Consider the following 17,606-nt stretch of genomic DNA (forward strand, 5'->3'; position numbering starts at 1 on the left):
AAACAAGCTGGAATCATTTTGATCTTTTGTGTGTTGCATGCATATTGTGCTGCTGTTGCTGTGAAATAATCTCATAAGGGGCAATGATGTTAGAGAATTAACTATTCTATTAAGAGTCTTGTGATAAAGGACCCAAAAAATGGACCTCCAATCTATTTTACTGTGGGAGATCTAATAGAGGAAAGATGGTGTTTTCTGACAAAAGCTCCTTAAACTGGGAATACAAACATTATACATTTTCACTGCAGTCTAGTCACCAAACCTGCATCAAAAAAAATATTAATCTGTAAATATCAAGTTTCAAATTCAAATTGCTTTGAATTGGAGGACAAACAAATTTGATCTTTCTCAGTAGCACTTCTTCACAGCATGTTCTAAGAAATTTTGTTTTAAAAGCTGAACTGGAGAATTCTTCTGACCTTCATGCATGACCCTCTCAAGCTGCTTCACCTGATCTGTGGTGATTCACCCTTCCTACTGCAGCCCCCAGTGCAACACATGTCAGGGAACTGACATCAGAACCAGAGGCGGAGGCAAGGCTCCCAGGTGATGCTGGAGAGGGACCCAGCAGGGAGAGAGGCAGCTCATCAGCTGGGGAAGGAAATCAGCGCAACACCAGGGATAAAGGGGGGCAGATGGGGGAATCGGCGAGAGGGCTCCAGGACTCCTCGCCGGACTCCAGTGGGGAGAGCACGGGTCCTCCACCACCCACACCCTCACTGCGCAGAAGACTTCCGCGCAGGGAGAGTAGGAGGAGACTTGGCGTCAAACAGCTTTTATGCTGGAAAAGGTTTAAGAAACGCCCACTGACGGATTCTGCTAGCGACTGAGGCAGCCACGAAGTGAAGGCCTGTCCAGGCAGAAAAGGTTTAACAAGGCAACATAGCCAGGAGTGGCGGCAACTTACGCACGAGCAACCCCTATACTCATGACAACACACTAGGCCTTCTCTGTGGTAAAGCTTTAATTAATAATGGAAGAGACAGACTGCAGTGAAGGGAGAGGTGAGAATTAACAAAATTAAATTTAAAATTGGGAATTCTGTAAAGCCATATACGCTGATCTGACAAAGCCCCCCCCCCCCACGGGTGTCAGCACACACAATGTAAAACCCCTGAATCTATGACTGGCAATCCATGCACAGACTCCTGGACCTATATGCTCACTGCCAAATGGATGGGTAACATTGTCAACTCCACCACCACCAGTTGGGGGAATCTAATTCCAGCTATTCTCTTCCCTGCTGCTTTCCTTCCACAAGGGATCAGTGCTGTGTTGACGTTTCCAGGACTACTCATCCTTTTGGTAGAGAGAGATCTTCCATGCATAGCTGTGTGTACTGAGCATGTGGCTGAGGATGTTTGCAGAGGGAGGGGCATATAGGTTTTTCCAAAATGTACAAGCACATTAAAAGCACAGTGGTACCTCGGGTTAAGTACTTAGTTCGTTCCGGAGGTCTGTACATAGCCTGAAACTGTTCTTAACCTGAAGCATCACTTTAGCTAATGGGGCCTCCCGCTGCCGCCGCGCCGCCAGGGCACAATTTCTGTTCTCAACCTGAAGCAAAGCTCTTAACCTGAAGCACTATTTCTGGGTTAACGGAGTCTGTAACCTGAAGCGTATGTAACCCAAGGTACCACTGTACCGTATTTTTCGCTCTATAGGACACACTCCCCCCCCCCGTCCTATGGAGCGAATGCAGGCTCCTTGGCTTCAGCGAAAGCAACGCGAAGCCTCCAAAGCACAGAGGAAGCGCTCCCTCTGCGCTCCGGAGGCTTCGCGTTGCTTTCGCTGAAGACTGGAGAGCAAGAGGAGGTTGGTGCGCACCGACCCTTCTCGCTCTCCAGGCTTCAGGGATAGCCGCCTGAAGCCTCCGGAGCACAGTGGGAGGTCCCGCTGTGCTCCAGAGGCTTCGGCTTCCTTTTGCTGAAGCCGGGAGAGCAAGACTCTCCTGGCGTCAGCAGAGAGGGAGAGCTGCACAGCGCCCCTTCAGCCAAGCGGGAGGAGAAATGGAAGGGGCTCTGTTTCTCCTGCCGCTTCACTGAAGGGGTGCTGAGCAGAGAGGGGGAGATTTTTTTTCTTGTTTTCCCCCTCTAAAAGAAGGTGCATCCTATGGTCGGGTGCGTCCTATAGAGCGAAAAATGCGGTAGTTGACGGAGAAAACAGGTGAGAAGCCTGCTAACAGCTAATGCTTACATTTAGAAACTAGCAAATACAATCAAGAACATCACAATCTGACACTGTGCTTGTTTCATAATTAAAGATAAATAATTTCTCCACAGAAAGAAGATGGAAAAAGGCAAATTAAAACTGAGAGAATAATATTGCAGAACAATATCTTCTAGGTGAGTTTACTCCAGATTTAATACAAAACCTATTTGTGAAGCACAATTCAAAGATTTTCTTTTTCACACATCTATCTTCAACTTTGATGAACCTAAGTCCAATTCCTCAGGGCTAAGTTGTTGCATAAGTCTTCTCCCTGCCCCCACTCCCCAAAAAGCACTTCCAGGAAATTGAAATCTTGAAGGGAAAAGTGATGGGGGAAGCGGCTGCTTCACAAATAACCAGCAGGGAAAGAGTTAGGCAACTATTCTTATAGGTTCTCTGATCATAATTCTAATCTCCTATGTGTTCTCTTTTTGTGGTGGGGTGGAGAGAACCAGTGAGGAAAAGAAGCATGCAACTGCACATAATGTGTACTTTATGTACCACCCTCCTCAATCTGCCTTTCATGCTGCGAATTGTATCCCAGCTTTTTCAAAGCAGTGTCTGAAGTAGTGCACCCATTTTGTGTAGCTTACACATAATTTCCTGCTCCCATGATCATTTCTATTGTGAGGTTGATAGCCCCCCCCCTCGTTTAAGTAGGGCAACATTTCTGCATTTTTGTCACCCTTTACTGACACTCTGCCTCCCCATCAACAAAACTCCTTTTTCTTTCCAGCTTCGGTCAGATGCTGGAAGTAAGACGCACTGGTCAGTAGTGCCTGAGGGCAAGGAACTTCAGGAAGATAAGGGAAGGAAGCATTCAGTACCCCTCAGCTGCACATCCCTTTTGCCATCATATTTTATTTGGTCCTCAGTATTCCAAGCAAGCCCTCCACATACAGTGTTAGGAACATACTATCACAGACAGAACTGTCTAATGAAAGCAGTAAGATAAGTGACGCTGTTTTGGACTCGAGCCGAGCTTGATGTATGGGCACGCCCAACAAAATTTAAAATTTGGCTGTACAATTTGGAACTAATGTGATATGATAATGTGATGTGATTGGCCTGTTAATAAAAATTATTTTTTTTAAAAAAGGAACATACTATCACAGATACTGCAACAAAACTCAAGTGGAAGAGGTGCAGTCTTGAAATATGTGGGGGTATGTGTGTGGAATCAGGAAGGCATACAGCATGGATGACTTCAACTGCCTTCAAAGCAGCATTTTCTTCCCTGTTTTTGTTCTATGTTTTCTTCTATTGACCATGATCGGGAGGAGGAAATAAACTACAGCTGCATATAGGACTTCCCAATTTATATTCTCTCTTTTTGTACAATAGCTTGTACAGAAGAATCAGTGGAGGACTGAGGCACAGAGGCCAAGAGAGGTGTGGGAGAAAGGGACTCGATTAGGGATAGGAATCTGGGCTTCTCTAGATGTTGCTGGAATACAACTCCCATAAACCCTGTCCACTGACCATGCCAGCTGAGGCTGATGAGAACTGTAGTCCAACAGTTTCCCTGTCTCCCTGTCCTTGGACAAGACAGATGAAGGAACTTCAAGAGATATGGTCAAAGAGATGAAACAGGAAGATACCCAAAGTAATTATTTGCATTAGTTAGCCAACAAAACAACAAACTTGAGGGGTAGGGGTGGAACCTCAGACATAACGCCTATTGACTTCCGGGGGAGGATCATGGCAGATTAAGCATCTTTTGTCGGCAAGCTGCTGACGGAGATGATTACGTGCTGATTGAGGATAGCCAGACATAAGTCTTGGCTATCAAATTCACTTTAGAGAAAAGAGTTAGCAGGGAAATAACTTCTGATGCTCTGAAAAAGCAGTTTTCTGTGTCAAGAGACCAAGAAACTGTCAGCTCCTGGAAACAAAGTTAAGCAACTTGTGAGCTGAGGAATCAACATCTCACCCAAAACCCACGAGATGGGCATGGGATCTGCAAAAGGTTTCCTTTCTTAATTATTTCTGAGACAGTTATAATTTATGACTGAGAAAGATTTATCTGTCTGCCAGTGGAAATTTACATTTGGAGCATGAGCTACTTTCTGACTTCAATAAGAAGGGAAGTCGATCGTAAAAGGGCTGAAAGCAGAAAAAAGGCCTGCTTTAATGGTTTGAGTCAAGAAAGTTTTAAAAACAGAAGAGTTCTGTATGCTATGATTTTTTTGTTGATGAAAGTGTTGCTTAGAAATCGAAAGTAACTCTGCCACTTGATACTTCCTCCATGGGAAAGGAATGTGTTTATTTTAGTAAGAGATAAGACTGTGAAAATCTTAAGGTGGAGACAGGTGATGTAATGAGACTGAATTATTAATAAGATCAAAAACAATCAGTACGGCAAATATACCTTTGGACATTCTGCTGACTGTTAGCATCCTTTAGCAAATGTTTGATGAGCAAATAAAATTGATTAGAACTAAGAATGATTAAATGGAAAATGGAATGGGGAATGCAAGTAAACCAGAGACGAATGAAATGGAAAGCAAAATCACACAGACACAGAGACTTTGGAGAAGAATATGAATAAAAGATTGGCAGATCAGAAGGGTGAAATGGTAGAGTTGGAGGGAAGAGATGGTGAAATGGAAAAGTCCTTCACAGGGGTGTTTGGAGGAATGAAACAGCCAAATGGTGGAGTTGTGATTCTGGAGGAGCGGAATGAGCCCTGGATTGAGAGATGGAGATGTGGAGAGACATCTTGATTTGGCATTGATAGAGCTGAGAGTGAAAGGGCTCTGTGTATAACTTGGAGTGAACTCAGAGGAAAAAACTACAAAATTTCTGGTGCTTTTCTTAGAAAAAGAATGGAAGAAGCATAAATGGAAGAGATAATTTTTTAGATAAGGATGGAAAACCACGTTAAACACAACTAGAAATGGGAATGGAAGATACAGAACTGGGTGCAAATTAATGGATACATAACAAGAAAAACCTATGGAATATCATTTTAATATATGAGCACAGTGAGACTCTTACATGGGCAAAATAAGAAAGATTTATTATTGTTTAGTATGGAGGAATGGTTGTTGAAGTTATTGTAGGCAAAGCTGATATGTTTGATTAGAGAAAAACCATTGCTGACATTTGTTATACTACTAATAATTAGAGAACCACTTTTTTACTTTTTGTGTGAAAAGGAAAATAAACAAATCTGAGACATCTGGGCCTGGAGACTGGGAAATTATTGCTTAACAGAAAGCAGAACAGTTGGATGTTATCCCAGAGTGAATGTTTTGAATAATTTATTTTATGTAGCTAACAGGCAGAAAATCAGAAGTCCTTTTATTTAACTTTCTCCTTCCCCCCTCTTCTTTTCTTTATTCTCCTCCCTTGGGGACCAAGGATTATACTCACATGAAGGTGATGGATAGGTGGTGGAAGGACCCTGAGTGAAAGGCAAGGAAGAGAAGATCTCCCAGGTGAGAGCTGGGAGGGTCCACCACTTTCTGTGAGTGACAAGGGTTAAGAGCTGCCTTTGGGAGTAGGTTCTGTGTTTTCTTCTCTCTTTCTTTCTCTGTTTTTGTTTTTTATTTAGATGAGTTTATTTTATCTTATTGTATTATGAAAAAGCTTTAATAAAATCGTATTTAAAAAAAGAACGAAATGCCTAATGGGCATCATATATAAAATTAAACACAATATTTCAATAGGCACATTCCTAAGTTTGGGTGATATATCTGTGCACAAAATACTCCTTCCCCTATCCAAACAATTACAATAGGGAAGAATGAAATAAAGTGCCACAATGATTATACTGAACAATTTACATCTGGTTTAGAAAGAGACTAAGAATTAAAGCTGTTGAAATTTAGCAAAGAAAGAGTGACCCCCAATGGCCATTATGCTTGTCTGCAAAGAATGAGCCAAGGCGCTTATTAGAGGCACATTCATTGCATAGATGTCTTAAACATTACAATTTGAAGTCATTAACACAAACAACCATCACTGATAACCAGTGATTTAGTCAAGTGAAAAACGTTTTTAAAATTAGCTTCTGTTTAAGGAGTAAATTTGAAAACCAACTTAATGGCTTACTTCTGGAATCCAACTTAAAGTCAACAGTGCACATTATTTTACAAGTGGAATATATCAGCATTTGGGTCCCTAATTTAGCTCTTTAACTATCAAATGTTGCAAAGCGAAGAAGCCAAAGGAAAAAGGCATTGCATCTAGCCTAAAGCTGCAACAATAGAATGCTACTGACCTCCGCTGGCTGACTATATTGCTACAGAACTACAAAATGCCACACACATTGCACTGCAGCCATTGGTTTAGAGATTAAAACACTAAGAAAACCCATTCTGCAAAATAATTATTTTGATTCCTTTGCGAATATATAATCTATCAATTAACAAATTCACACCTCAGTTTAAACGTATTTGTATCAAGCTGCAGAAATCTGGTGAGAAAGCGATTTTAAGCTAGGATCCAAGGGGTAATATTTGCTGGAGAAGAGGAAGCTGCGGCATGCACCTCCAGACAAAAGGGAACAAGTGGCCTTCAATCGGAGAGCAGCTTCCTATTAAGACTCACTCCTTCGTACATTATGCCTTTCATCCCCACTCAACCACAAAATGATTTTGCTGTAGGACACACAATGGTGGAAAAAGATTTACATTGAAAGAATCTTTAATAATAAACTGTTGCAGGTCTGCCTACTTCCCCCATGATTTATAATACAATAAACATTGGATTCTATTAAGTCTCATGCACCGAAGTTGCACTGAAAAAAGAAAAGCGAATATGAAAGCACTCAATTCTTCCCATCTCCAGTGCCATAATAGTGAGATGAGCATGGATAAATGTGCTAAGAGTATCTCTTTGCATCTTTTATAGCTTGTGTGTATTAATCTGTAAAGCTTATTAAGAAAGTCATTGCTATGCAAAGCAGCACCCAATCTCTTTCTCTTGCTTTTCAACAGAGTGCAGTGTTTAGCCAATAGGGCTTGCCCGCTGCCCCTCATTCTGCATTCATAACATGCAACATTTGCACAATGTATCTCTCAAAGACTACTGAATAGAAAGCCTTAATACTCATGTAAACAACTGCAAACCAATTACTTAATGAATCAGGCCCACGCATAATGAGGTGCCAGACAAAGAGCTATAAATGCATTTTTGCGCCCAAGCCTCTGCTTTAAAGTAAAATCCCTCAGCTGTAGTTTGGGCTTAACTAGCACATCATAATTATTGTCTGTAGGACATCAGAGGAAACCTTTTTTATTATTATTTAGGTCCATCAGGGTATTTTTCGAGGCCACTCATCAGCTCAGTGACTAAACACTGCAAGGGGGGGGGGAAAGTACCACAGTGGTACTAGACGGTTATGTTTATTTTCAAGTACTGAGTTTCGAGACCACTTGTAAAAGCAATAAAGCGCAAGAAGTGAGTACAATAAGTGGAATCCTTAGACATCAGCCTCTAAGAAATTTCATTGTGTCCCAACTGCAAATAAGCACCTGAGCAATTTCCCATTCTTTCACACTTTATTCCTACATTGTGTTTGTAAACATATTTCTAAGATGGATGTCAAGTGTGAAGCTATAAGTGTTACTAACTGATTTGGTTTTGAAAAGTATTTTATTACCAAGTTATTGAGGAGGCTAAAACGCACACTATTCATTAAAAGAAACCCTAATAATTCATACTGTACTAGAAATGGTATTTTCTCCTAAGATCAAAGATATAAAATCATATGATGCCATAAATGCGTCCCAAAAATCTTTCTGCCGTGCATACAAATTTACAGAAATAATACTGATACTCTAGAGTCTGCGCTGTATGAGCAGAATATGTATCAGAAATGCTAGAAACTGCTGACATATATCATAATGCAAAGCATCCCTTCTTGAAAACGTTCGTGTTGTTTACACATTTGCTTGTTCTTTCTACACAAGAAATAATAATTGACAACTATTTTAATTTTTTGGGCAACAGATATTACTTTTGCAGAATATCATTACCTCATTACCTTAGGAAAAGAAAATGTTAACAAATATACCTCAACAAATATATTTTAAAGGTACTACTTTCCAACCCCAACTCCTGAAAATCAGACATAAAATACATTTTCTATTACATTTTGTAATGTATTATAATGCTATTTATACATTATACTGGCCAACTACTTTTGTTCCAAGGCCAGTTCTTCTCAAATTCTAAGAACCTTAAAAGATAAAACAAAATATATCTTCAAGGATATTTTAAAGCAGTGAAAAGTATTCTCACCCTATGTCTGCAAACATACACATATATATCAGGTATTATAAACGGGTGTTTCCAAGAAGGGAGAAACAAAGAGAACCAAGCAATGGAAGTGCTTTAACAAATAATCACATAACAATCTAAAGCCAATGTAAAATTCCACAATTGTTTACCATACTTCATTTGCTATTATCGCTTGAGTGCTAGTCATTTGAGTCATGCTAACAGAAAAAAGTAACAAAACATTACTTAAAGAACTGAAAAAAGATAAATTGCATTTCTTTAGAAAAAAACCCAAGGACATTAATTAAATGTTCTCAATTTGGAATACAAAAGAAGAAAGTAACAAATAATCTAGTATCAAATTCTTCTTTTACAAAGATACAAAAATATGTTTTGAGCTGAAGCTCATTTACATCTCAGCAACACCCAGAAGATGACACACCACTTTATTTCTTCAAGACTTTATGTTTTACGTCTGCCCTTTTCCTGACAACTTCCATTGTTTGGTCTCTAAGTAGTCCTACTGAGAGCAGCTGTACACGCTAATTTGTGGTTCACTGAGATGTCAATTGAGTCTTAAAATGAGAAAACAACAGCTGCAAAACAATACCTGGCTTTAATGCAAATATTTTGTAAGGTATACAAAATTTTAAGTTGTTGTAGTGAAACACAAATCTGAACCATAGGCCATCCATCAAAATATTCTTGCCAGTGCTTCATTAACTTTCTAGAGGCATTTATCACTAGGTTGAAACTATTCAGGAAGGAAAGCCTTTAATGACTTTACCTTGACAAAGGGCTTCTTCTTTCCAGAGATGAAGCACTGGGTTCTGAACTGGTTCCATTGCTTTTCTGTTCATTTAAACTACTGCTGTCAATTTTCAAAGCTATAAGGGGGATAAATAGCAAAAAACTTTAATTAGTTTCCAGCAGAAGCTAGTGGAAACAGATACTATATAGGCAACAGAGGGAAATGTATTTTGCGTTATGTATTTTGCAAAATAAGTAATAATTATTTTTCCATGAACAACAAAAACATCTCTTTCATCAACTCATATCTCGAAACATCTTATAGGACATTTTTGGCTTCAGTTCCATCAAATTATTGCTACAAAACTACTGTATCACAATTTCAAACATCTGACAAGCTATACTGCCCTTGCACTCTATGCTTCCTGTCCTTCTGTTCAGTGCAGTTTGCTCTATCCATACTGTTTGTAGTTCACAATTGTCTCCACCTCCTGGTCTTAATATGAACTTTCTTTCTTTTTTTTACAATTCTGTGAATTTCTCAAGCTCACAATCACTCTCTTTAAAATAACTTTCAGGTGACAAGGCTAGGCACAAATATGCTACTAATCTGGGCTGTTAGCGTGGCATGTAAAAATGCACAGTCATTTGCTGAACTGCAACTCCCATCGCTGAGCACAGAGTCCAACAACATCTGGAGGGTCAAAGGCTTCTCATTCCTGTCTGGATCAGCACACAGGCAACAAGTGTTTGGGCCATCCTGAACCTGTTTCTGGATATAATTTTCTTGGGGGGGAATTATAAATAATATCATTTATACAGAATTTTTCATACAGCAGACAGATAATTAGGGGCCATCATGATGATGTTGTTCCAACTATTGTAATATTAAACACTATCAAGCATCCAATGAGAAGACACCTGAAGATCATAAACTAGGCAAATATCCCAGGAAGCAAGTCCCGCTCTACTCACTATGGAACAAACATTCTGAGAATCAGTTTATAGTAAACAAAATTTACCAAAATAATCAAAACACACAGACACACAAATCAAAATACAAATTAATAGAACAATGGGTTGGATCCAGAGTTGCAGTGAGTGGGAGTCCATGAACTCCATGGGTGGAAGCGGGGAAGCAGGTTTTCCAGATTCATCTATTGGCAAAACCTATTTGGTGTTTCACAACTTTCTGACTAGTTGCAGAACCTTAGCCAGACCTAGCAGAGTAAACGCAGAATCCACGGAAGCAATTGGCGACTTGCCTGCAGACAGGATAGACAAAGCAGGAATCAGGAACTTGTAGTTAGGTGTTTATTATATACAGTGGACTATTTACAGGAACAGAACACGAATCTTTAGCTGGCTCTCTCTGACACGACTCACAACTCACAACTCCTACACTGACACACAGAACTCTGAACCTCTGAAATACTGAACTAACACATCCCAGTTAGTAGGCCATTAATTATCACTCCCTTGAGAGAGCTTGACCAATAAGGGAGCGGTCTCCATGTCTCTGTTACCACCAGGCAGACTTACTCCTTCACATGACCTTCTGGCTGTCTGCCAAACCTTAATTGACTCTGTGTGAGTAGCTGCACGTACACAGTTTCCCAACATCATCTTCTCCCTCACCCTGCAGTCTTTACAAACCTCCTCTGGGGGGTTGGGAGACCCTTCAGAACAGAGTGGGGAGTGGTGTTGCAGTGTTAAATTTGAAAAGAGGGAGTCTCCAATGGATCAAACTCATTTCCATTCATAGAAGGACTCTTCCATTCATGAACTGGCAAGTCTAGATTCAACCCAATGGACAGAATAAATTTAAAATACTTTTTTCCACCCTTTTATTGTTTTGGTCTAATGCAAACATTTATACTCACATGGAAGTCTAGCTTTGCTTGTTCCATACAGCACAGCACAGCATAGCATAGCATAGCACAGCACAGCACGCACGCACCCCCCCCCCCCGGTATACATAAAATCATGCGTGGAATGGATTAATTTGTCATTGTCTGCTTGAGACCTTGAGATCCATTTCCAGGTTGATAAATACTGAGCTAGATGAAGCAGCTGGACTGATTCAGTATAGGGCAGCTTCACAGGTTTACCTAAATTCATTCCCCACCTTTTTCCAAGGGCTCAAACAGTTAAGAAGAGTTTAAGGCTGCAATCCTAAATACAATTGTTAAGGCGCCAACTGTGTGGAACTTACTTCTGATTCAACAAGCATAGGATTGAGCTTCATAAAAAACACCCCTACAATACCAGAAGTACAGCCAAATAACAGTATGTATAATGGATGATACCCTACATTAGTGAGCAAACCCACTGAAAACTTAACTGAGGGCCACTGCCATCCATTGTAGAAAGGTGGGGCCTGCCTTCATGGGCGTAGCCAGGATTTATTTGGGGGGGGGCAGGCCCAAGTTATCTGTGACGCAACGGGTCAGTTAGTATTTCTATTTATTTACTCGATTTAGGGGGGCAGCTGCCCCCACTGCGCCCCCCTGGCCATGGGCGTAGCCAGGATTTTTGTTGGGGGGAGGACTTTTGTTGGGGGGCAGAATCAACGTGTTTGGTCAGTTAGTTAAGTATTTCTATAGTTTTACTTGATGGGAGGCTCCCCTTGGCTACGCCCATGCCTGCCTTGAACAAACTCTCATCCTCTTCCGAAGGCTGGTCTCAAGGAGGCTCAAAACAACTCAGGTCCAGTGAGCACAGCAACTTGTCCAGAGGCTAAAGGTCCCCACCTTCCCACCACTTTCTAAGGTTCCTCCTCCCCTGGTTCCTTCCCAAGCAACCAGAGGCGCCTTCATCTTGCCTGTCTTTCCTCTGCCTTCTTCATACCCCTTTGGGTTCTGGGAGACCGGGGGGGGGGGGCTGGCTGCAGCAGGACAGGAAGGCTTCTTCAGCAGCTTGCCTCATTTCTGCCTCTTGACCCCCCTCCTCTCCAGCCTCTGCTTCTGCCTGTGATTCTTGACTGCTCATGGCCAGAAATTCTTCCTGCTCCCTAAGCCCTGTGACCTCTTCAGCTTCCAACACCTTCTCCCTCCAGTCTGCTCCCTCTGATCCCTCATCATCATCCCACCACCACTCCCCTGGCTCTGAGCCTTCTTTCCCTGGGGGTTCCCTGGCAGATCATAGAATCATAGAATCATCATAGAATCATAGAGTTGGAAGAGACCACAAGGGCCATCGAGTCCAACCCCCTGCCAAGCATGCCAAGCATGCCAATATGCCTCCCCTCACTCCTCTGCATCAAGCCAGTCCATGACGGCTGGGCTTGCTTATACAGAATTTGAAGTATAAGCTCTGGCGCAAGTGTCCTCAAGTTTGGCCTGGTTTACATGCCATGTTAAACCACAGTTTAAAATGCACAAGTGCTTTTGCGTGCCCCTGCTCCTGACTGTGCCACATGGAGGAAGGTATAAGGCAGCAACAAGCCAGACCAGGGGTCAGCAAACTTTTTCAGGGGCCGGTCTACTGTCCCTCAGACCTTGTGGGGGGCCAGACTATATTTTGAAGGGGGGGAAGAACAAATTCCTATCCCCCACAAATAACCCAGAGATGCATTTTAAATAAAAGCACACATTCTACTCATGTAAAAACACGCTGATTCCTGGACCATCCGCAGGCCGGATTGGGAAGGCGACTGGGCCAGATCCGGCTCCCAGGCCTTAGTTTGCCTACCCATGAGCCAGACCTTGTCACTACATGGGAAACCACAAGCCGTAACCAACGTTCCTTATGGCTTCCTGCTCCTGGTTTGGTTGGAAAGAAACCAATCGGGTCCTGTATGACCCTGGGTTCACACATAACAATAAATCAGAGTCAGGCTTGTTCCTAGCTTTATTCTCCTGTGCTACACAACCAGAGACAGAGAAGGAGCAGGGCAATCATGCTTCAAATGTGGTTTAATATTACTTGTGAACCAGCTCAATAACTGAACAAGAGCTCTAGAGAGTGGAATTTGGTCCTGCCAATAAAAGACTGCAACCGTTAGCCACCAGAACATCTCTAAACATAGTCTCAGAAGCCCATGCCTCTCCTGTTGCTCTAACGTGATAAGCAGGGAGGCAGCCCCCAAAATGTTTCTTCTTTCATATTGAAATGTGTTCTTCATGCCTTCAGATGCCTCTTATCCTTGGCATGGATCAGTTATTGAGCTGCCAATATATATAATAGCATGGTGAGGACTGGGGTGCTCAATGTGGAACTCAGGCAATGACTGGTTTTAGTTGTTTAATGCTGCAGTTACATTAGTACTGGAATTTGCAGTTGAACAAGATTAATATTCAGGAGTGGTGCATCTCGTTCCGCTGCTTGAGAGTAAACAGGAAGTGCAACCTTGTCCTCCCACTGCCACCGTTCTTGCAACCACCGCCTGCCTTGACACATCTGCTGCTGGCAAAGAGACGCCACCAGCGGTGCCTATTTCAGGCAAGTTCATGCCAATTTTGGGTGAAATCTTGCTCAAATTTGTGTGAGATCTTGTCCGCTCCAAAAGATCTCACACAATTTCAGGTGAGATCTTGCCCCAAATGGATGTGATCTTGCTGAAAATTGGCGCCGCTGGCAGAGGTGGCAAGGCACCCAATGCGTGTGCCATCTGCAGGGGCTTCTGTCACCTGAGGCAGCAGCCTCACCCTGCCTAATGACTGGGCCAGCTCTGCTAATGTCATAGCAATGAGAAGATTCAGCTTATAATATCATGGTCATATGGATGGAAGAGATTTCATAAGCTAGAGATCTGATGAGGGTGGAAGGAAGAGCTCCATGTATCACTCTGAAGGTGGTGTCTAGCAGGAGGCTGATGGAGGCCTGTAGGGCTGGGCAGATGCAACCTCCACTCAATTCACTTCCTCAGCAAAGGAGGTTTGGGTTGTTCTGCCATTATAATGTCTTACTGCTCATTTTAGTATGCTGCTCTAGGAACCTTTTGGCTAAAAAGGGGGTTAAAGTGTTTCAAATCAATACAAGAACATAAGTCCAAATGCCATAAAGTGTTTGAGTAGAAACATTAGGACTAAAATTTAGTCAAAGCTAAAGCCCCATTGATTTCAGTGGTGACAGCTAACTACATGCTTAGCTCCACTGGAATGGGGGATCTAAAAATGCTGAACTTAGGCTAAATTCTGCCCCAGTTCAACAATATATTCTGAAGATAAGAAGAATAATTACCTCATTCATCCAAGGGCAATTAATATCTCTAGAACATATAGTACAGCATCCAAGATAACCCTATGGTACTAAGGGCTACATCTGAATATAGATTTTATTCCACTGAACCTAACATCTGAACCACTGTTACCTATCTTAACAGACTCAAATGTGTGTTTGCTTTGCATATGGTCACAGTTTAACTACCCCAGTGTCTGTAATGTTTTCACTATTTTAAATTCATTTTTATGCCAGTTTTCTAAAGGAAAGGCAACAAACGAACTGCAAAAATGTTAATGCAACCGGTGTGCCCCTGAGTCAGCCAGGCCTATGACTCACTTTCAGCTCAACAAACAACACTTAAAAAAGATCAGTTCAGCTTATCTTTACAATCATATAAATCTCCATCCCAGTTACTGCCTTGAGCAAACATTTCCCCAAACCCACTATCATCACTGATTTGACATATCTCATACAAGAAAGCATTTTACATCGTCCTAAGCATTAATCATTTGGTTATGTGTTGCTTCACTAATGAATAGGAAAGTAAAGTTATATGTTACTTTTCTGGGCGAAACCATGTGATTATTCTTTGTACCATGCAAAGACAGCCAACCTCCAATCATTACTTATATAGGCATTTGATGTTAAGCAATGCAAGCCTAGGTTCTACTGCTACAAATTAGTATTTCAATCATCTGAATGCTCATGATCAAGAAATCTCCTTTAAAACAGAGTTAATCAGCCTGAGCTCCCATAGAGCTCTAAAGCCTAAACTTTGGCATAAATAGTTTGAGAGCAAACGGAGTAGTGAACCTTAAAATAGGCAGACTATAAAAGTGGAGAAACCATGCGTTCTGCACAAAGTTCCTCAAAGCCATCCATGCAGGATTTTAATGGTACTGATTAAAGATTCTTTCGGTAGTTCTCTTTTTTAAAGGACATTTCTCTATCCAGAACAGTTGTTTAGGAACAGTTGGCTGCATTGGTTTTCTTTCCTTTTTTTTTTAAAAAAATATTTTTTATTAAAGATTTCTTAGTTTTCTACAGATCAGTTTCATTTGTTGCGAGACATTAGTGTTGCATGCAGTATAAGGCTGGAAAGAAAAAAAGGGGGAGGGGGGATGGTGAGTGGGGTGGCACTGCTTCTCTTCTTCCGCTTAGTGTATGTGTGGGGTTTTGTGTCAGCGTCACTTGTGTGGGTCCTCTTTCTGTTCGCTTGTTATATTTCCTTGGTGGGGAGAGAGGTTGGCGGTGGCCTAGCATTTGGTTGGTTGTCTTTAGTGAGATTTGTTGGGGGGGGCATAGCTGTCAACGCTTCCCATTTTTTAAAGGGAAATTCCCTTATTCTGAATAGGATTTTCCCTTTAAAAATGGGGAAAATTGACAGCTATGGTGAGGAGGTGGATTCTTGGATCAGGCTGCATTGGTTTTCTGATCCAGTGTTTCTAGATATTGCACTTTGTGGCATGTATGACTGATGAGCTTACTAATGTTTTATTATTCTGTCTCTTTTATAAGGCAGAAACCAATATTTGTATATTATTTGATTGGTCATGATATGTATTTTAGTAGACGTTTAAATACCACCATCTTACAGCCCGATGTTCATCCAGCTGTACTTGGTAGTTTAGAATGTAAGCTAGTAAACAAGCTCCAATCCTAGACGCATACTTTCCTGGGAGTAAGCCCAAGTTAATTTGGTGGGGCTTACTTCTGAGCAGACACAGGATTTGTGCCACATGAACACATGTATGTCCTTTTCTTTTTTTAAACTCAAGTTTATGACTTACCATGTCAGTATTGATGTAAGAACTCTTTGAAGAAAAGGAAGGGGGAAATAGTGAAGCAGTAGATGGAAGGGATGGGCAAAGGTCAAGGGAAAGAGGGCAAATGCCCCAAGTAGCCATATGGAATTTCACTGGAATAATTACCGTATTTTGTGCCCTATAGGACGCACTTTTTCCCCTCCAAAAATGAAGGGGAAATCTGGGTGCGTCATATGGGGCGAATGCAGGCTTTCGCTGAAGCGTGGAGAGCGAGAGGGGTCGGTGCGCACCAACCCCTCTCGCTCTCCAGGCTTCAGGAAGCTATCAGCAAGCCTGGGGAGCCCGCGGGAGCTCCCGCAGGGCTCCCTAGGCTGTGGATAGCAGCCTGCTGCCCGGAGCACACCGAAACAGAGCGCCCCGCGCTTTGGGCAGACATCCGCAGCCTAGGGAGCCCTGTGGGAGTTCCCGCAAGGCTCCCTAGGCTGCGGATAGCAGCCTGCTGCACAGAGCCCGGGGCGCGCTGAAGCAGAGCGCCCCACGCTTCGGGCAGACATCCGCGGCTGGGGGGGGGAGATAAAAAAATTCCTTTATTCCCCCCCCAAAAAAAACCTAGGTGCGTCCTATGGGCCGGTGCGTCCTATAGGACGAAAAATACGGTAAGATCTTTAAATATTGTCATAACTGTTTTGCAATGAATGGCTTTGGTCCAGGCTATTTAAAAGACTGCCTTCTCTCAATAAGACCATCACTAGAAAGCTGGGTCGGGAAGCCTTAACATCATTACTACTCCCCAACATTTCCCCTTGGCTGCTACCAGGGCCTCCTTGGAGGAGAGATTAGGGAGGCAGCTATGAATATTCTAGCCTGGTCTGTGAAGTTGCCATATAGAGTCACAGCGTTGACTGGCAGGAGCTCTCCAAGGTTTCAGACAGGAGAGTTTCTGAGATATATTTGGAGCTTTCGGATGCAAAGCATGTGCTGAGCCACTAAGCTATAGGGACCTTTCTCTATTTAAATTTAGGCTGCTGTGGTGTCTTGGTGCAAGGAGACCAGGAATAGCTGTGTGGGTTGGGCTAGGTTAATGCTGTTTTTCCATTTCATATGATTTTACTGTGATACTGAATTTATGCTACAATTTGTTTCTTGAAGACTTTTTTGTTTCTGTAATGTTGTGGGACAAACTGGTTTTTCAGATAAGATGCTGCATTTCAGCTTTATTGTGAGTCACTCTGGGCATGGGCAACTGTGGGAAAGTTAGATGCATGTTCATTTAAATATTTATATACTACTTCCTAGCAAATGTTTCCATAGCAGTGTACAACAGGAGAATAAAAAAAATGTACATGCAGGTGATTCTTAACTTACACTAGGGTTATGTTCTGGGAATAGTGCCAAAGCCAAGACTGCATATAGTCAATACACATTGGGTTCAATGGCAGGTGGGACTGCCAAAGTCTTTTTCCTCTGACACACACACCCTTT

General features: G+C 42.1%; 1 protein-coding gene across 7 annotated transcripts in view; it reads right to left on the reverse strand.

The window, feature by feature from the left end:
* Nucleotides 1–412: 412 nt before the first annotated feature.
* KIZ (kizuna centrosomal protein) overlaps nt 413–17,606 on the reverse strand; it is a 68,414-nt gene continuing 51,220 nt past the window's right edge. For all 7 annotated transcript variants that reach the window (XM_081205982.1, XM_081205981.1, XM_081205979.1 and 4 more), the window contains 3 exons: nt 9,230–9,329; nt 933–950; nt 413–492 (listed from right to left, as the gene is read on the reverse strand). In XM_081205982.1, the coding sequence (XP_081062108.1) occupies nt 447–492; nt 933–950; nt 9,230–9,329 (164 nt within the window). In that variant the 3' untranslated portion in view covers nt 413–446. The remainder of the gene's footprint in view (nt 493–932; nt 951–9,229; nt 9,330–17,606) is intronic.

Source organism: Podarcis bocagei (assembly GCF_964188305.1).
Source record: "Podarcis bocagei genome assembly, chromosome: 8".
Lineage (NCBI taxonomy): Eukaryota > Metazoa > Chordata > Lepidosauria > Squamata > Lacertidae > Podarcis > Podarcis bocagei.